The sequence below is a fragment of the Suncus etruscus genome, chromosome 11 (genome assembly GCF_024139225.1).
Source record: "Suncus etruscus isolate mSunEtr1 chromosome 11, mSunEtr1.pri.cur, whole genome shotgun sequence".
Lineage (NCBI taxonomy): Eukaryota > Metazoa > Chordata > Mammalia > Eulipotyphla > Soricidae > Suncus > Suncus etruscus.
In genome coordinates, this window is record NC_064858.1 from 56,890,237 (window position 1) to 56,911,898 (window position 21,662).

Below are 21,662 nucleotides of genomic sequence, written 5' to 3' on the forward strand. Positions count from 1 at the left end.
AAGTCAGGAAATATGAATCCTTATTAATAAGGCCCTTGCCACCATATGTGCTTCTAAGCTAAATTTTAAGCATCCTTCTTAAGCTGCCCTGCAACTAATACTGTCTCTGCTCTCTACATCATGTATGGTCCTCCTGAGGCTTCTCCTGCTGAATCTGTCCCTGAATCTCCCTCTGAATCTCCCCTCTGCCCTGAGGCAACCCCTTTGTTACCTTCCATAGACCTCTCCCAGATGTGGGCTGGTCTGACCATCAGGAAAGATAGACAGGAAGTTGGGGGAGGGGTAACACCAGAGGACCACCAAAAGTTAAGTCCTAAGCACAACCAGGTCTGTCCCAAATATTAAAAGAAAAACCTTCTCTGCAAAACAGTGCATTATCATCATTTTCTTCTCCTAGAAGCTATCACTTCATTAAGCATTTTGTATATTTTGTGTAAGCACTTAATCATCATCCTCCTCACCACTGACTGCTTCCTATGTGCATATTTCTTTGGCCCAATCCACTAGCTAGTCATGAAATGAGTAAGTAAACTGCCAACAGGTCTTTCTGGGAACAGACCCAACAGTACAGTTTGTAAAATGCTTACTTTGTATCCAACCAATCAGGTTCAATTCCCAGCATTTCATACGTTTCCCTGATCACTGCCTGACGTGATTCCTGAGTACAGAACCAGGAGTAATTCTATGTTCTACATAGTATGTTACTCGTCTTGAAGAAGAAAAGTCCTTCATTAGATAATTTGTAAAAGATAATAAACCCTGATGTTATTGACTCAATCGTCAGCATAATAGTTCATAAAGAGCATCTGATAGATTCTCATTTTAGAGACTATTAAATTTCACTGAAGATAAAGGCCTTTCATGTCCCAGGCTACACTGACACATGGGAATAGAATTAACAACCCAACTTGAGTCACACTTCTTTCCCAATGGCTTGACCTCTCTGTGTTCTTCTTGGCATGGTGGAAAGACAGTGCACCCTGATGTGTGATGGCAGCATTTGGCCATGGGAGTATGTTGGCAGAAGAGGAGCTGTTCATCATGCAGCTATGAGAATGAGCCTGGGTCCCAAGCTACTTAGGGTACAAACACCTTTCACTGGAAAGGACCCAAACTGCTGACCAGGCCTGAACATTTGTTTCTATCATTGTGGCGAACATATTGTATAAACTGACATTTAGGGTAGAATTTGTAAAGACTTTTCTTGCTGGGGTTGTCCCCAAGGAAGTCCTTAATACATACTCTACCATCTCATGCCCAGCAAGTCTTAAAGTTTTATTGCAGAGAGATCTTTGGGCAAGCTGCCTTCTGCCATCATGTTTAAAATCCCTAGTTTCTCTGCCTACTATCTCTTTCCATCAGTTTCTGGGCATCTCAAGAAGTTCTTAATAAAATGGTAATCTGACTGGAAGTTTCTCTTACACTTTTCCTATGCAATCTTTGACTAGCCACTCTCAGATCAATAAGATGATAATGATCACATAATCCCATTTTATGACTCAGAACATACAGTTCAGAAAAATGAGTAGTTTGTGGAGGTTTCAGGAATTTTAGTCCCCAGCCTCAGCTTCTTCCACCACACTCAACAGTGCTCTTTCCTTCTTTCTGCTCCTCCTCATATTTGTTAATAAGTCATCTTCATAGCCCCATGCTACTCTCTCTTCACTATCTATATTTCATTTAAATTGTGAGATACATAGCTGCTTACTGACAGCTGCCATTTCACTTCCATCACAGCATTCTGCCTGATTTTTGATAGCTTTGCTTGTGACTATGCTGAGCACTATACCCAGCAGAATTTAATTCATAGTCATTGCAAACAGAACCCAGACTGTGAGAATGTAAACTTTTCAAAGTGTAATTCGATTAGTGCTGCAAACTGGAGATATGTGGGAGGTAAAAAGCTCCTTTATAAGACACTCTGGGTCAACATTTTCTTTCCTGAATGAATTTCAAGGCAATTGGATAAAATAATGCCCCCAGAGCCATGGGGAAGGCCAGTAATTTAGCTTTGAAGTCTAATTTATGAGTCTATTTAAGGACAAAGTCATAGAACTCAGACAATAGATAAATGCTTATGAATCAGTTAGCTTGAAATTGAAAAGCAAAATGATGGAAATGTTAAGAAGCAAAAAAGAGGGTTTCTTAAATACTCATTTTGGGAAGTAAGGAAAGAGGGAGGGAAAAAAAGAAGGATGGTAGGAAGAAACAGAAGGATGGAAGGAAGAGAAGGAAGGAACAGAAGGAAGGATAAAAGGAAAGAGGAAGGAAAAGGGGAAAAGGGAATGAAAGGAAGAAAAGAGGAAGGAAGGAAGGAAGGAAGGAAGGAAGGAAGGAAGGAAGGAAGGAAGGAAGGAAGGAAGGAAGGAAGGAAGGAAGGAAGGAAGGAAGGAAGGAAGGAAGGAAGGAAGGAAGGAAGGAAGGAAGGAAGGAAGGAAGATGTAATAGACAGTGCTTACTGTACATAACACTTTTCTGGAGACTATATACATATTCATCAGTTAAAATTCACTACACTATGAATTATTAATGTGCCGACTTTACAAATCTGGAAACTGAGACATGGTTGGTTAAATACCTAGCCCTGGTCACACTTTAATATTTAAAAAAGTCTGCATCAGAGAGTTGAGCCCCAAGTTCTTTTTCTCACCCCCTGTGTTGTATTGCCAGTTTGCACTTCATACTCTCACTCTCAGTATCACTGGACATCAGGGTAGATAGTAAGGAGCAGCAGGAGGGCCCTTCCAAACTACTGTTCAATTCTGGCTTTGTACACCTCTTAGGTCGTTCTCATGTGTTTGTGTGTGTGTGTGTTTGTGTGTGTGTGTGCATGTGCGTGTGTTGGGTCATCTTTAAGAAGAGCTGCTGTAGAGAAGCAGCAATATTCTTTCCAGATGACCTTACAAATGTTCTCAGAAAGAGTAGGCTTCCTTGTAAAGTTGGAGCAATGATAATGAGAAAAGAAGCTTACCATTATTTTTAACTTTGCTGTTGATGGATCATTTAAAAAGCTACTTGAGCTGGGAGTGTCACAGAAAAGAATGCATTGCTATATAAATATTTTTAATTGAAGAAAATAGATCATGCTCAAATTGCATGTGTTTTCAGTTAGAAAACTTAGAAGGCATTAGATAGTTTCTTCTCCAGAGGCGTTTACCCTCCTAGAGGCCTTCAGCATAATAGATCCCCATTATCAACTGCTTGCTGGGCTGATCTCCAAATTTTGGTGTCTCAGATCTACTTTAGTCCTGACTTTCATCCTTGACCATGTCACTTGGGCAGGGAAGTTCACACCAATCATATGTTTGTGGGTGTATGTATGCCCTGCAGTGCTGGGCACTGAGGTAACAATTTTTTATTAAATCCCTTGCATTTGCTCCTTCTAAGTATTTTCTCTGAGGCACTAGAAATCAGATGTTGCCGGTAGCGCAAGTCCAAGGAACTGGGAGGTATCCAGAAGGAAACCCTGGTGGATAAAAAACACTTTTCGGGTGCTGTTGACTTGAAGCTTTGTGTTCCTTGGCCAGAGTCTATGTATTCTTGACTCCCCGGTACCGGGAGAACCGTAGAGCTCCTAGGAAAGCAGTGTCCTAGCTCGCTGGCAGAATCTAGCCACCAGGTGGCGCTGTCAGCTCTGCTGTCCCAGAGGAATGGCAGCTAGTTCAACACACCCTTCCTGCCTAAGAATTTGGGGACAATGTTTCAGGGATGAAATAGGATTCTAGAAAGTACAGGATGTAAGAAGCCGAGTCTTTTTTTTTTTTTTTTTGGGCGGGGGTGCTACACCTGGTGACTTTCAGGGGTTACTCCTGGCTATGCGCTCAGAAATCACTCCTGGCTTGGGGGACCATGTGGGAATCGAACTGCCGTCAGTCCTAGGTCAGCCGCGTGCGAGGCAAGCTGTGCCACCTTTCCGGCCCTGAAGCCGAGTCTTGAGGATTTTGTTCTCAGAATTTGCTGCCAAAGAACGTACCTTGATCGTGTGTTAGCTTGTGGGTCACAGATAACTGGGCCTGCTGTTCTCCCAGTACTAACCTTGAAACCTTTGGTGGTGGTAGTTGTGGCAGGAGGGTTGGAAGTGTCAGTAAAAGAAACCCTGAAATTGCAGCTTTTTTCCTTCCCATCTGTGAAATGTGGGCACCAAGAAATTGCCTGGAGTGGGGTGGGGGTCAGGATTGGGCTTCTTGGAAGTGTTTCAGGGCAATGCTGACCTGCTCACCCCTTTGATCTTGGCTTTCCTGCTCTACAGGATCGATAAGCAAATAAGCAGGTTTCGGAGATGGTTACCTAAGAAGCCAATGAGGCTGGACAAGGAGACACTGCCCGACCTGGAGGAGAACGACTGCTACACGGCCCCTTTCAGCCAGCAGCGCATCCACCAGTGAGTGTGGCTGGGGCCTTCCCTCAGACACGTGTCCTTCTCCTCAAAGACTTGACTCCTGGTTTCAGGGTGGACACCGGGCCTGGCATGTGGGAGACCTGACATTCCCTAATCTAGACCCCAACAAAGGAAGCTGTCAAGTCCTGCAGATTCCCTTTCCCTTTTGTCATAGATTCAGCTAGGGCCTCAAGCATTCCCCAATCTTCAGGGGCTGGACCTGATGAGCCATGTTCATAGATGCTTTTGTGGAGTCCCAAAATTGTGAGACCTTAACTCCTTCTGTCCTGTGTTGCTGCCCCATTTTCATGCCCAGAACCCCTTGCAGACATAACTGTTGGCACCCAGGGAAAGTGGTCCACACCAGTGTTCAACCCTGGGTCCACGGGACAGTTGGTTTTGGTCATGGCATCCAGAGACGTCAAGCCTATGGCTTTTGTGTGGCCTAGTTGGGTTACTCTGTTGGGGACTGGGTTGGTTTTTATTTTTAAATGTTTAAATTTTTCTTATTTAATCAAAGAACCATGATTTACAAATGTATTGATAGTTTAGTTTTAGGCATAAGATATTTCAACCCCAATCTTACCACCAGTGTCAACTCATCCCACCATATTCAGTGCTCCCATATTCAATCATCTCTTTACCCTCCCAAACTGTCACTTAGAAAAGCACATTACAAAGTTTGATGGTCACAATTTAAATCTCAATTTTTAATGTGTTGTTGACTCTGTGCTATGAGTATATAGCTATACTAGTCTCTCACATCACGAGATTAATTGAAGCCTAGCTCCCTGATCCCCTATAACTTCCATTTCTAGTCTTTCTTCCCATCTTGATTTCTTTCCTTCGCTGTCCTCCTCCTTAGGCACTGGGATCAAGGGTAATCTAGACATTCCCCCTTTACTATATAACATTTTCACATTCAGTTATGATATATGGCACAGATAATTGACAGTTTGGTTTTTAAAAACTCAGTTCATTTCTCAGTATTCATTTCTTCAATAGCTCAGCCCTTTTCCCCCCAAAAGGCAAAAGCCTGCCTGGTACCTCACTGGTTATACTAGTTATGTTTCCTAACTTCGTTTCAGAACAAAGTTGCTCTATAGGGTTCTCAGAGTCATAAGCATTTAGGGCACCTATCCTGTCTTTATACATATTCAAAAATATCACAAGATATGGTGGCATGGAAGATAGGCTTTTCAGCATTCTTGTACATATGTATGAAGATCCTCTTTAAATATGTTGGAGTACTCATTCACTGAACAGTTAATCCAACAGTCATATTTTGGTGTCTTCTGCTTGCAAGCAATCTTTGGGTGCAGAGAGATAAATTTAAATATGCTGCTGATTCCAGGAAGTAAAGGAGAAATGTCTCATCAAAGAGATTAAAATGTGTTTAAACAAATGCCTGGAACATAATGAAGAGTTTGAGGTACTGCCAAGTATTTTCTTTTAGGTATAGTGTATGAGAAAAATTGACTTGATTGTTTGGGGGGAAAAGGAGTTTTCAGTAGAAGACGAAGTTTCAAAATAAAAGAATTATGGAGGAAAACCAAAGGGTGAATTGGAATGAGGTAGACCTAAAAACTAGATATAAGAGGATAATGTAGCCAGTACCAGCATGGACTGAGAAAGAAACAATCACATCTGTCTTGATTGTCTGGGCAGCAAGAGTTTTTTCTGTTTGGAAATTGTCCTGCCATGTAAATAACACTAATGGATTTGTATAATTAAGAACTACAAGTCTTTGTTGACAGTTTGGAAACAACAATTTTTGTACAATTAGGAGAAATTTCCCTAATAATCATCTGAGAACGATATTAATGCATTTCACATAGTGGGAAGTAGCTAGTTTATGAGCTCTGGGAGCTTAAAGATGGTCTTCTGGTCTTCCAAATGCCACAGATCCCCACATGACTTTTTGGTTTTGATATTATGTTCAGGGTCAGAGAGAATGGTATAAATTGGGGGGGTGTGTTTGAGAGAGACAGAAAGACAGGCAGAGGTAGAGGAGATAAAATGATTAGAAGTTTACTAAAAAAATTGTCAAACTGAAAAAGAGCTTAAAATAGTTTGTTCTCAGGATAAAATCTAGAATTATGTCAGTCCACTAATCCCTCCATATGTTTCCCATCGTGTGTGCTCTGCCAGGCTGTGCTGCTCTCTAATCTTAATTCAGTGTCTTCTGTGTCTGCTGTCACTAGATGGTTATCCCTCTGCCTTTCCCTTTGCTCCTTTCTTTCATTTCCTTAGATGTGTTTTTTTCCAGAAAATCTCCATGGTTTCCTCTGCCTCCACCCCATTATGGGTGAAGTGCTTGCTCTTCTGTATCCTGATCACTTTTTTTCCTTGCCACATTCTAAAATTTATAATTCACTTTAATCTCCTACACATTAAGCTACTTAAAAGACCATGTCTCTGTCACTATGTATCTCACAATTGGCAATTAATAATGATTCATTAAATGAGAAAATAAGTAAATTAATGGCATTGAAAATAGGAGAGTCATGTGAGCAAATAAAGATAATGTAAAGTTAGTTCGCTGCTCACTCCTCTCAAAACAAATTCAAAACATTTTTCTTCGATTGTGGTCCACCTCCCCTTATCATCATCCCTTGTACCATTAAGACTAATATTGGTCCAAGCACTTCTTTGCACCCCTGCATCCATGGAATCAAATCTCAAGCCCAGAAATTATATATGATATCGCCCTGCTTTTGTTTTTGCTCACTTTGAATCTTCTTCAGTACAAAGAGGATGTTTTCAAAATGTACATCTAACCCGGCCACTTAGTTTAAGAAACTTAGAATGTGCCAGAATGATTGTTTGACTATGCTGCAAGATCCTTCTCCAGCCTTCTCAGCCTTCCTCACTAACCCCCTTCTTCACAGAAACTCTTCCTGGAGTATTTTCATAGGCTCTTTTGGCTCCTAGCTTTCTCGTCCCAAATTAATTCTTATTCTTCCTTCATTTTTCTTGCTTCTTCTTTACTAAGGTCATTTTTAGTCATCCTTCAAAACTCAACTCTAAATACTTTCCCCAGAAAATCCACCTCCCATTCTTCTAAAGTTATTATCTCTCTGCTCTCTACTCTTTTAGGACTCTGTTTGCCATGTGATGATTTTCAAGTTTGACATTTATAATTATTTGAGTATTAGTTAATCCTTCACACTGAGGTAAACTTCTAATAATTCAGAGACATGGATCTTGTCTGGTTTTGTTCACAGTTAAATTTCTTGTACCTAGCAACACCATGTCTACTATATAAAAACACTCAATATTTGTCTGTATTTACCTACTAACTACTAACTAAATAAATATAGTGATGATAAAGAAAATAAAGAGAGGCTGGGGAGATGGAACTGGAGAGAGTATAGGGGCTTGCACATGGCCAACCTAAGTTCAATCCCATATGGTTCCCCAAGAATCATTCCTGAGCACAAAACCAGGAATTACCCCAAGCATTGCTAGTTGTTGCCCCAAAACAACAACAAAAATAAATATAACATAGACTAATCTTATCATAATGACTTTTGAACTGGACTATTCCCCAAAATGTAAAAGTTGAGAGTTGATCTTTTAAGCTGCCTTATATTCTATTTGAACATATGACCATATTTGAAAACCAATAAAAGCCAAACTTTTGGTCTAATATATGAGTTTGTGGTGGTTTATATTAATAACATGAACCTATGGATGGGGAAGATCACCAGAAGCTATGCTTTTGACAGTTACACAGAATTATCAATGCTACCACTTTTCAGTAGAGGAAAGGAAGGTACCAAGAAATCAAAGATGCCTTTCCATCTCTCAGCAAAATGCTGTCTTTCTCGTGCTGAAGAACTCCCACATAACAGAAGCCTCTCAAAGATTATATGCTAGAAGATTATATTCATGCTTTACCTCCCTGCCTCAGAGGAAGGAAGCCCTCTTCTGTGTGTGGCCATTCTGACATTTCCCCTTGCCAGCCTTTCCTTCCCTTGCACCTGGTGTGTAGAAAATGGAATATGAGATAAATGATTGTCAGGGAACTTTCAGTTTATAAGCGGTATCCAGAACCTTCATTATGTTTCCTGGTTTGGGGTTGGGATCCCTAGTGGCCAGAATAGAATAAAAAGGACAATACTGATGTTATGTGAGAGAGGCCCATTATAGAGCTTTGTGGGTCCTTGTGGCCTTTACAAACTGATTTTCTAATTTAACATCTTTTGAGCTTATTCTAACTGGTCTGTTAAGAAGGGACTGGTAGGAGCAGTTGCCCTCATCTAAGGGAGAGATAGTGTATTCATTAAATTTTTTTTAATTTCTAACTTCACAAAGTTTCCATGAAATTACCATATATGACTCAATATGGATCTCTTTCTTTTCTTTTTTCTTCTTTTGGTTTTTGGGCCACACCCGGCAGTGCTCAGGGGTTACTCCTGGCTATCTGCTCAGAAATAGCTCCTGGCAGGCACGGGGGACCATATGGGACACCTGGATTCAAACCAACCACCTTTGGTCCTGGATCGGCTGCTTGCAAGGCAAACGCCACTGTGCTATCTCTCTGGGCCTGGATCTCTTTCTTTTCAAAGCTTGGCTTTACCCAATACATTTGAACATGTGTTCTGTGCATAGGGGAAACGAAAGGGGGGAAGGCCCTTTAAGGGACAGAAGAGATATAGTAGAGCATGTAAGTCTTGCCTTGCATATTACAACTTGGGTTTGATCCCCAGCTCCCTATACAATATCTCCAAGAACTTCCAGGTGTGATCTCTGAAAGCAGAGCAGGTAGTAAGCCCAGCCCTCAAATCCCCATGTCACTCCTAAAAATGAAGTTTTCTCACCTGCTTTTTCCACCATGTTTTTTAAAGCCCTGAGCCTAGGTGTATCAAGGTACTGAATTGTTTGGGAAGTGACTTTTACTCAATTTTCTTTTCATGGTTAGTTTTGCTGGTTTTTTCCCTTCAATCTGAAATCTTCAGAGAGTCACTTAGCAAAGAGATACTGAGATCTATTTGGGGAAGATTAATGTTTTTCTAAAAACCCTCCCCTTGACTTAGAGCAGTCTCACAACACTTGCTTTACTGCAGTCACTTATTTGGTATTAGAATTCTCAATATGCAGGTTGTTTTTATTGATCTGAAAGTTGGGAAAACATAGCTCTATCCTAAAGAGTTTTAAGCTGAGAGAAAAATGAAACCCAGCTACAGACCCCAAGATTTGTGTTTGTGAAGGAGACATAGAGCCTATTGAGTAGGTCATAACTTCATGACATTCCTTTATAGAACAAGATTACCTAATCAGATGGGAACAGCTCACCTTTGGGTGTTTAAAGATCCAGAAATTAGTTAGCTGTGTTTTCAAATTTGTGATCCTAGATAAGGAAAAATTACTTGGAAATCTTTTATTGCCACTTATCTATCCTTAAACCATTTGCTTTGTTTTTCTTCTATCAACTGTTCATTCCACAAGTGCTTTTAATGTAGTTGAGCCAAATGTATCACAGTACAAAAGCACATTCAGTACTTTGCTAATATGAATATTTATGCGCATATAAAGATTTTTGTTTAATTTAGACCTTAATTTAGGAGTAAATCCTGAGCACAGCCTGGTGTGGCCCAAACCTCCCTAACCCCCACCAATCCAATTTTTTTTGTGGTCTGCCATGGAGCTACATCTTGGGTCCTCTAGATACCTATTCCCTGATATAAACCTGACTCTTGTCATCCCACTTCCAGTACTATCCCACACCATCAGTTTTATGTGCTGCATTTCTGCTTAGTTGTGCCTCTGTCTGTGTACTTATCTTGATTTTGCCATCATCCTTGAACTGGTGAAGGAGGGTGTTCTTTTTATGACTGAGCCCAACTACAAACATATTTGTAATCATGCTTAAAGATATAAAAAAAGAAAAGAAAAATAAAAGACTGTATAGTAATAATATCCAGAAATAACAGAGATGAGGATCAGAAAGACCAGTTCATGATAAGAAGCTTACTGCCAAGAGTGCTGAGTACAATTAAGAGTAGAGAAGGGTCTACAAAATAAATAAATAAACAACTATTTGTTTCCATATCTGTATAAAGTACAGTGATCAACCAAAAGTAATTCAAAAGAAATTCTCCTCTTTGTTTCAATTTCTGGGGTTTTTTTTCTAGTTTTCTTTGTAGAAAACTATTCCTAGGGTCAGAGGAAAGCACAGAAGGTAGGGAATATACTTTGCACAAAGCTGACCCAAGTTCAATCCCTGCCACCTCCTATGCCTGTGTACAAAGCCAAGAGTAACCCCTGAGCATTACTGGGTACACATCCCCCCTTCCAGAGAAAAGAACTACAAAGTTCTGAGAAAATGCTTATTATTTGTCCTTTCTTATATAACACACTTTCCTTTATCCATAAAATATTCATTCTTTGTCCCCAACCTAGCAGCATTTCTTCATCTCCCCATCAGCTCCTCCACTGCCCCCAAAACACCCCTCTCTGCATTTCTTTCATTATATGGCCTGACCCTCCTTGCTTCTTCACTGCAGAGAAAACATAACTCTCTTTAGAAGAGAGTAAGTTTAAACATAAATTACTAGTTTTCTTTTATTCAATTCCACAAAGTGCCAGTCAGACTATAAAAGGTTCAGCTGTAGTAACAAAAAACTTCTGATTTGTGCACAGTTTTAATTCTTGTTCATAGAATATAGTAACTGAGGGTCTCCCTTACATGTCTTCTAAATTACAGGATCTGGACAGAAGAAACAACATGTACATAAAACATGCATGCTCGTGGCAGAGGAACAAAAGATCTGTAAACCATGCATTAGTTCTTAATGTTTCTGCTCATATATGGCATATGTCACTTCTGCTCCTTTCCCCTTACTTCAGACAAGTCCAAGCTTGGAAGTGGAGCATTATACTCCTTCAGAGGGGTATTGAAAGATCATGATAATGCATTAACCTCACAAAGGACTATATCAAACTGGAAATAACAACACCATCACCAGAAAGGCGAATAGGAGGAATTGGTTGAGGAATTGATCAGGAGAACAAAGGTAGAAATGAGACCACTGCAGGAAATGAAGCACTGACTAGGACAAGGGAACAAAAAAGAAAGTGTTTGGAGGTGGATAACTTAGGAGCTAAGGAAAATAGAAAATCTCCAAAGCCAAGTCCCAGACCCCAGAAGAGACTTTTCTTTATCCCTGGAGCATGGGGCAATGAGTCTAATTAGTGGACAGGTTTTTGGTTGTGTTGTTGTGGTTTTCTAAACAGGCACCTGGAAACAACTCCCATTGTGAGGTTGAAGGACCATGACTGAGTGATAAGAAGAGGAATAGGCAAACAGGAAGAACCACGTCCCATCACCTTTTTTTTTTTTATCATCTAGTCTTCTTAGAGTTTCCCCTACAGGCAAAATATATTAGAGCTCTAGATGTAGTGTTGGTGTTCCAGCATCATGGAGAAAAGAGTTGAAGAGGAAAGCTTAAAGAAAACTTGATAATAGCATACTCTTTAAAACTTGCATTTTTACCATTTGAACTCTAATCGTTCTGTTTAAGTTATCTTCATTTATTTTTTTAAATTATACTTTAAGCACCATGATTACAAAGAGTTTGTAGTTGGGTTTCAGTTATAAAAAAGAACACCCCGTTCACCAGTGCAACATTCCCACCAAGAATGTCCTCCATCTCTCTTTCCCCCCAGCCCCTGCTTAATTTTTCATTTTCCTGCTTAATTATTTTGAACTATGTTAAGAACAGTGGCAAAAGGGGAATTCTTGTTTTGTGCTTTGGTTTTTTTTTTAAGTTTGCTTGTTCATTTGTTTATTTTGGGGCCACTACACCCATTGATTTTCAGGGATTACTCCTGGCCTTGCACTATGAAGTCACTCGTGATGGGCTTGGAAGGCCATATCAGACTCTAAGGATCAAACCCAGGATGGGCCACATGCAAGGCAAACATACTACCCACTATAGTATTGCTCCTGCCACAACGGATGTTCTTGTTTATCCCTGATATGTTTCAATTTCAGTTTCTCCCCTTCTAGTCAGAAATATTTCAGTTTCTCCCCTTAAGTATGGAGATCCTTGTTTCCTTTGACATGTTTCTTTCTAATGAACATTGATGTCTCTTCGTATTATTCTTGAACTTTTACCTCAGTTCACTTTTCAGATACCTAGCCATCTTTAACTTTTTGTTCTAAAGACAGGAAATATAAAATTTGAGTAAAATGTCAGAGTAGTAGGAGGGGTCTATCAACTGGGCTTCATTATGTGAAATTGCTTGGAGTGTCCAGTACTACTTGATATCTGAGCTTCGGTTGGTAAGGTTCCCTTGAGAAGTCTGCCAACTTCCTTCTTAGACAATCGCTTTCAGGGCTGGAGTGGTAGTATAGTAAAGTGGTTGGCAAGCCACAGCTCACGAGCCACATGTGGCTCTTTACACTTTTTAATACAGCTCTCCTGTGTGCTGGGCGGCCGCTGTGCTATCTCTCCGGCCCCTATTATTATACTTTTTAAATTAGACTTGTATATAGAGATTTTTAAAAAGGTGAAACAGAGGTGATACATACAGTTAACTGTCGCTTAAATTATATCCTCAAGTTAATAAAAACCCAAGTAAAAATAAAGTAACTAATTAATTTTTATGTGAAAATTCCTATTTTCAGAGGTTTGGAGATTTTTAGGCAACTGCAGAACAATAAATTAAATTTTAACCTGAAATATAGTTGATCTTAGCAAAGGAATTTTCAGAGTTATGACTGATAAAGATTTTTAGGTTTTCTTCTAGAATCAAAGTGATAAGCTGTTGAAGGATAAAGGTAGAAGAGACCTTTTTAAAAATCTCTATATAAAAGTCAAATTTAAAAAGTTGTCTGAAATAGGGGGCCGAAGAGATAGCACAGTGGCATTTGCCTTGCAAGCAGCCGATCCAGGACCTAAGGTGGTTGGTTCGAATAGGCATCTCATATGGTCCATGTGCCTGCCAGGAGCTATTTCTGAGCAGATAGCCAGAGCACAGCCGGGTGTGGCCCAAAAACCAAAAAAAAAATTGTTGTCTGAAATATTTATTTTTAAAGAATTAAACTTTTCTGTATCATGAAACAGTACTTCAGTATTAAAAATGTAGCTTCTGATCATCTATAACAAGACAGAAGCATCAAAAACACCCCCTCAGACCCACTCACCTATGTAGACAGACCTGTGATCCCTGTAGTTCTTGTTAAAATTGGAAAGATTTAGAATAATACAGATGTTTATTTTGAGATAATTTGCAATTGTCTAAGAATAAGTGATGAGCTTTTTCCTTCCATGTGCTTGTGAGTCAGAAAACTGTGAGCTCTTCTTTGGAGAAATGTCTACTCATGTTTTGGGCACTTTATTTATTGGTTGTATGGGTTTTTTATTGTTGTTGAGTGTGTGAGTTCTTCATATATTTTGGCTGTTAACCTCTCATTAGACCTACAATGTCTATTTTCAATTTCTAGATTGTCTTTTGTCCCAGTGACAAGTTTTGTCCCAATGACATGTCCCAATGATAGTTTCTTATGCTATTTAAAAGCTCATTGAATTTTATGCAGTTAAATTTGTTATTCTTTTCTTTATTTCTTTATGAATGGATTTGTAATCTCCAACTAGAGAACTCTAACTGGAGGTCTTCTTATGTCTGCACTGAGCACTCTTAATTGCTCTACAGCTAGAGAGTATTATTCTGTTGTAGAGTTAAACCATAATTTGTTGTATCTTCCTTAAACAAAGAATCAGAATTCCCTCAAATATTACCAGAGGCTATTATCACTCCCATTACCTGACTGTACCAGGGGAAGATATCGCTCACTTGTGAATCACTGAATCTGAGGTGTATCTCACTTCATTGTTTGATGAGATTAGAGATAGTGTTAGAATTAAACAAAAATTTTTTTGGTTTTTGGGCCACAGCCAGTGGTGCTCAGGAGTTACTCCTGGCTGTCTGCTCAGAAACAGCTCCTGGCAGGCACGGGGGACCATATGGGACACCGGGATTTGAACCAACCACCTTAGGTCCTGGATCGGCTGCTTACAAGGCAAAACCCGCTGTGCTATCTCTCTGGGCCCATAATTAAAATTTTTTGAAAAAAAATTTGGGGGGGTCTAAAAGTTCATCTACTTCCTCAATAAAGTATTTTTGTACCTCTTACCATTCCTATAGCTCCATGTTACTTCTCAAGGAGGGTTGAGTAGTGTAACCAGGAATTCCTTTGGAGGGAGATGAGGTCTAAGATGAAGTTTTGGGAATGATGGGAAGCAAAAAAGAATATTCCAATTAGAGCAACTTTTCAGGAACTGAGATGACATGACAAAGGAAGAATGAGCTAGATAATTGGGCAGACTCCAGAATTATACCACCTGTATTCAAATCCTGGCTCTGCACTCCTGAGTTGAGGGACTTTGTGCATTTCACATGGTCTCTGTTCATTTGTAAAGTATGGATCTGGAATAGTTACCTCACAGCTTATTGTTGTAAAATGAAATAACTCTGTGTATTTGGGGTGCTGCCTAAGTTTGTTCTCACCAGGGAATCTTGAAGATTGAGATACAATCTCAATGCCAGGAAGCAAAACACAAAATTGTAATGCTTGTCTGTGCTTATTATAGAGAACTGCTACATGATCTCACAAATGTGATGTGAAACTATAAAAATAGAAGGCAGCAGAATGCCATTTAATAGAGAAGAAATACAGGCTTTTAGCCCAAAATTATCTTGTCAAGTATACCATGCTTATTAGCTTCCAGTTACTATCTGAAATTGTGAGTTAAAAATGGGCTTTAGGCTTCCGGTTTCAGTCCATATGGCTGTCCCTGGAGCCCCAGAGCTCTTGGAATAAACCCCACTTAGCTTTTGCATTCTCTGAGTATGTTTCATGGTCTTTATTGAGGAAACTATGCCTGCCCAGTGGGGCCTAACCGTGAGAAATTGTGAGTGCTGCCTGTGTGTTTCTGTCTCCTGTCCTGTTGCTTGAACCTCCTGGGAGTGAGTCGAAAGAGGATCCAGAAAACTCGCTCTCCCAGAGGCTCATTCAAGGGCGGTCACACCAAGGAAATGCTTCACAATGTGAAAACCGGCTACGAGCAGTACTTTGCAGAAGTCAGGTCCCCTGTTTGTGACGTCAGGAAAATCTACGAAACTACACCTGCCCAGTGGGGCCCAACTGTGAGAAATTGTGAGTGCTGCCTGTGTGTGTATGTCTCCTGTCGTGTCGCTTGAACCTCTTGGGAGTGGGCGAAAAGAGGCTCCAGCAGAGTACAGCCGCTCCGCTTCGCTTGGCGGCCGTACGCTCTTTCTAAGGAAAGAACACTATTGAAACAAGAAGAAAAAAATCACACTAAGAAATGTGCTGGAGACTGAACTCTGCTGGAACTCAGATGTCAGCACCCCTATCTGCCTGTCTTCTGTGCTGTGCTCCATATTCACCCTGATTTCATCCTGTGTGTGGCTCATCAGCCAATGGATCGCCTTACCCTGGAGCATTCCCTGGAGGTGAGTTTACAAGCCCAGAAAGGGTGGAGCCAGAGGAGCACAGCCGCTCCACTTCACTTCCCAGCCGTGTACATCATTTAGCCAATGAATACAATGACAACACGTAGAAAAAACCATAATACAACTGTGACAATGGGGAAACAATGCAGGACAGCGCCAGACATAGAGACTGACGATGGCAACTCCAATGACTTGAACATGACCAACCAACTAGTCAGTCTCTCATGTAAGGAGTTTAGAGTCGCAATATGGAAGATGTTCAAAGAACTCAAAGAAAGTATAGAAGAGAACAATAATAAGAATCAAGAGAATATGAAGATAGAAATCAGAAAACTCCAAACTGAAATTTCAGGTCAAATAACAGGTCTGAAAAACTCAGTAGATGAATTGAAGAAAAACATGGTTGAGCTTTCCCACGGGTTAACAGCAGCTGAGGATAGAATTAGTATATTGGAAGATGAGATGAATAACAATTCCATACAGCAGAAGAAATTGGAAAAAGGTCTTACAGCAAATGATCAAACAATGGAAAATTTACTCAAAGAATGGGAACAGATTAAAATAGAAGTCTATGATAAGCTCAACAGAAACAACTTAAGAATTATTGGAGTCTCAGAGATCCAGGAAGAAAATCTCCAGGAAGAAAATCTCCAGGAAGAATCAACGGTCAAGAACATCATTAAAGAGAAACTACCAGAGCTAATGAATACATGTGATCAAACCCTGCATGTCAGAAGAGTACCAACTAAAAGAGACCCCAGAAAAAACACCCCAGACAAATCCTAGTCACAATGATGAATCCCACAGATAGAGACAGAATTCTGAAAGCAGCAAGATCGAAAAGAGAAATTACATTCAAGGGAAAATCCTTGAGATTTACAGCAAACCTGTCACCAGAAACACTCAAGACCAGAAGGCAGTGGTGAGACATAGTGACAAAACTCAATGAAATAAATGCTTCGCCTAGAGTACTGCACCCAGCAAAACTCAATTTCAGGTTTGAAGGAACAATACATGATTTCACAGACAAACAACATCTCAGAAACTTTACAGACACAAAGCCATTCTTTTTTTTTTTTTTTTTTTTTTTGAGCACCCGGCAGTGCTCAGGGGTTACTCCTGGCTGTCTGCTCAGAAATAGCTCCTGGCAGGCACGGGGGACCATATGGGACACCGGGATTCGAACCAACCACCTTTGGTCTTGGATCGGCTGCTTGCAAGGCAAACACCACTGTGCTATCTCTCCGGGCCCATAAAGCCATTCTTAAGAGAAAAACTGAATGGCCTACTTTAAGACAAGACTGACCAACAGACACACCAAACTCTGATATAAAGATGGCACCAACTCCCAGGACAATTCTTTCTCTCAATGTCAATGGACTAAATGCACCAGTTAAGAGACAAAGAGTGGCTAAATGGATCAAAAAAATCAATTCAAACTTCTGCTGCCTACAAGAAACGCACGTGAATAGTCAGAACAAACATAGACTCAAAATAAAAGGCTGGAGGAAAATCATCCAAGTAAACAACACCCATAAAAAAAGGTGGAGTGGCATTACTAATATCAGATGATGCAAACTTTATACTTAGGAGAGTTGTAAGGGACAAAGATGGACATTTTGTATTAATCAAGGAATACGTACAGAAGGAAGAAATGCACCGAATGGGGGGTCAGCAAAATATTTAATAAAATTGTTGACAAATCTGAAAAATAATATCAATAACAACACAATCATTGTGGGAGACTTCAACACGGCATTGTCAACACTTGACAGGTCAACCAGACTGAAACCCAACAAGAATATACTAGACCTGAAAAGAGAAATGGAAGAAAGAGGCCTAGTAGATATATATAGGACACTCCACCCCCAGAAGCCTGGATACACATTCTTCTCTAATGTACATGGGACATTCTCCAGAATAGACTACATGCTAGCACATAAAACATACCTCCATAATATCAAGAGGATAGAAATTTTGCAGGCTACCTTCGCTGACCACAAGGACCTGAAATTATATGTGAAATACAAAGGGACACAAAAGAAAAACTTTAACACCTGGAAGTTAAGCAGCCTAATACTGAATAATCAGTGGGTCCAAGATGAAATCAAAGAGGAAATCAAAACCTTCCTAGAAACAAATGACAATGGAGACACAAACTATCAGAACCTATGGGACACAGCAAAAGTGGTACTGAGAGGAAAATTTATAACTTTGCAAGCACACATCAGGAAAGAAAAAGGGGCATACCTGAATAGCATAATGACGCAGCTCGTAGAATTAGAAAGTACTCAACAAAAGGACCCAAAAATAGGGAGACAGAAGGAAATAATAAAGCTGAGAGCTAAAATCTATGATGTGGAAACCTGAAAAACAATCCAAAAGATCAACGGAAGCAGAAGTTGGTTCTTTGAAAAAATAAATAAGATTGATAGACCACTGGCAAAACTAACAAAGAGAGTAAGAAACTTGTTAACTCGTATTAGGAATGAAAAAGGAGAGATCCCTATTGACATGGTAGAAATCCAAAGGGTAATCAGAAACTACTTTGAGAAACTCCACACCACTAAAAATGAAAACCTGGAAGAAATCGATAAATTCTTGGACTCTTATAATCTTCCACAGTTGAATGAAGAGGGTGTAGCATATCTAAACACACACATCACTATTGAGGAAATTAAGATGGTATCAAATGTCTGCTGAAAAACAAAAGTCCAGGCCCAGATGGATTTAATAATAAATTCTTTCAAACCTTTGAAGACGAACTTATACCAATCCTGGAAAGACTCATGAAATCGAAAAAAACAGGAACACTTCCAAATAGCTTTTATGAAGCCGACATCACCTTGATACCTAAACCAGACAGAGATGCTACGAAAAAAGAAAATTACAGACCAATATCGCTGATGAATACAGATGCAAAGATCCTCAACAAAATCCTGGCAAATAGGTTTCAATGCCTCATTAAGAATATCATCCACTATGATCAAGTAGGTTTCATCCCAAGAATGCAAGGCTGGTTTAACATCCATAAATCTATCAACATAATACATAGCATTAACAACAAGAAAAATAGAAATCACATGATCATATCAATAGACGCAGAGAAAGCATTTGATAAGGTCCAACACCCATTCTTGATCTAAAGTCTCAGAAAGATGGGAATGGAAGGAACCTTTCTCAATATAGTTAATGCCATCTACCACAAACCAGAGGCAAATATTGTCCTCAATGGAGAAAAAATGAAAGACTTTCCTCTAAATTCTGGCACAAGACAAGGCTGTCCTCTCTCACTACTCCTATTCAACTTAGCACTGGAAGTACTTGCTATAGCAATTAGGCAAGGAAAAGATATCAAGGGAATCCAGATAGGAAGGGAAGAAGTCAAGCTCTTACTGTTTGCAGATGACATGATACTCTACCTAGAAAACCCGAAGGTCTCTACGATAAAGCTTCTAGACACAATAGACTCATATAGCAAGGTGGCAGGCTAAAAAATTAACACACAAAAATCAATGCCCTTTCTATACACCAATAGTAATAAGGAAGAAATGGACATTAAGAAAACAACCCCATTCACAATAGTGCCACACAAACTCAAATATCTTGGAATCAACTTGATTAAAAATGTGAAGGACCTATACAAAGAAAACTATAAAACTCTGCTCCAAGAAATAAGAGAGGACACACGGAAATGGAAGCACATACCCTGCTCATGGATTGGCAGGATTAACATAATCAAAATGGCAATACTCCCCAAAGCATTGTACAGATTTAATGCAATCCCTCTAAAGATATCCATGACATTCTTCAAAGAAGTGGATCAGGCAATTGTGAAATTCATTTGGAACAATAAACAACCTAGAATAGCTAAAGCAATTATTGGGGAAAAATATGGGAGGAATTACTTTCCCCAACTTTAAACTGTATACAAAGCAATAGTTATCAAAACACCATGGTATTGGAATAAAGACAGACCCTCAGATCAGTGGAATAGGCTTGAATACTCAGAGAATGTTCCCCAGACATACATTCACCTAATTTTTGATATAGGAGCAAGAAATCCTAAATGGAGCAAAGAAAGCCTCTTCAACAAGTGGTGTTGGCACAACTGGCTAGCCACTTGCAAAAAATTGAACTTAGACCCCCAGCTAACATCATGTATGAAGGTTAAATCCAAATGTATGAAAGACCTCGATATCAGACCCCAAACCATAAGATACATAGAACAACACATAGGCAAAAACAGTCCAGGACATTGAGACTAAAGGCATCTTCAAAGAGGAAACTGCACTTTCCAAGCAAGTGAAAGCAGAGATTAACAGATGGGATATATTAAACTGAGAATCTTCTGCACCTCAAAAGAAATAGTGCCCAGGATACAAGAGCCCCCACTGAGTGGGAGAAACTATTCACCCAATACCTATCAGACAAGGGGCTAATCTCCAAAAATCTACAAGGCACTGACAGAACTTTACAAGATAAAAACATCTAATCCCATCAAAAATGGGGAGAAGAAATGGATAGACACTTTGACAAAGAAGAAATACAAATGGCTAAAAGACACATGAAAAAATGCTCCACATCACTAATCATCAGGGAGATGCAAATCAAAACAACTATGAGGTACCACCTCACACCCCAGAGATTGGCATACATCACAAAGAATGAGAACAAGCAGTGTTGGCGGGGATGTGGAGAAAAAGGAACTCTTATCCACTGCTGGTGGGAATGCCATCTAGTTCAACCTTTATGGAAAGCAATATGGAGATTCCTCCAAAAACTGGAAATTGAGCTCCCATATGACCCAGCTATTCCACTTGTAGGAATATACCCTAGGAACACAAAAATACAATACAAAAATCCCTTCCTTACACCTATATTCATTGCAGCACTATTTACCATAGCAAGACTCTGGAAACAGCCACGATACCCTTCAACATATGAATGGCTAAAGAAACTGTGGTACATATACACAATAGAATATTATGCAGCTGTCAGGAGAGATGAAGTCATGAAATTTTCCTATACATGGATGTACATGGAATCTATTATGCTGAGTGAAATAAGTCAGAGAGAGAGAGAGAAAGATGCAGAATGGTCTCACTCATCTTTGGGTTTTAAAAAAAATGAAAGACATTTTTGCAATAACAACTTTCAGACACGAAAGGAAAAAAGCTGTAAGTAACAGCTCACCTCATGAAACTCACCAGAAACAGGGATGAGTTTAGTTAGAGAAATAACTACGTTTTGAACTATCCTAATAATGAGAATGTACGAGGGAAATAGAAAGTCTGTCTAGAGTACAGGCGGGGGTTGGGTGGGGAGGAGGGAGATTTGGGACATTGGTGATGGGAATGTTGCACTGGTGATGGGTGGTGTTCTTTACATGACTGAAACCCAAACACAATCATGTATGTAATCAATGTGTTTAAATAAAAAATAATAAAAAATAGGCTTTATATTTCCTATCTACTTATGGCACCTTTACTTGGTATTAAAATGCAATGGTCTGTTTTAAGTACAGTGAAAAGGCAGAGTAAAATAAATAAGAGAGCATATTCCAGAGAACTCTTTATTTCCTCCTCTCCCTCTTTGATATCATAAAATGTTTTCAGAAACCCTAATGAAAATTACAATATATGCTCCACATCCTCATTCACCCATATTGCATTTTTTCTGTCACTAATCATGTCAGATTACTTTATTATGAAAATATTTTATAACAGCATTCAAATGAAGTAGAAAAGGAAAATACTTCTCAAAAATATCAGTTTGCATGATTTACTTTTTTTTT

The 21,662-nt window shown here is 39.5% G+C and overlaps 1 protein-coding gene across 2 annotated transcripts in view; it reads left to right on the forward strand.

The window, feature by feature from the left end:
* ANO4 (anoctamin 4) overlaps positions 1–21,662 on the forward strand; it is a 388,617-nt gene that overhangs the window by 261,007 nt on the left and 105,948 nt on the right. For both annotated transcript variants that reach the window (XM_049782805.1, XM_049782803.1), the window contains exon 8: positions 4,250–4,381. In XM_049782805.1, the coding sequence (XP_049638762.1) occupies positions 4,250–4,381 (132 nt within the window). The remainder of the gene's footprint in view (positions 1–4,249; positions 4,382–21,662) is intronic.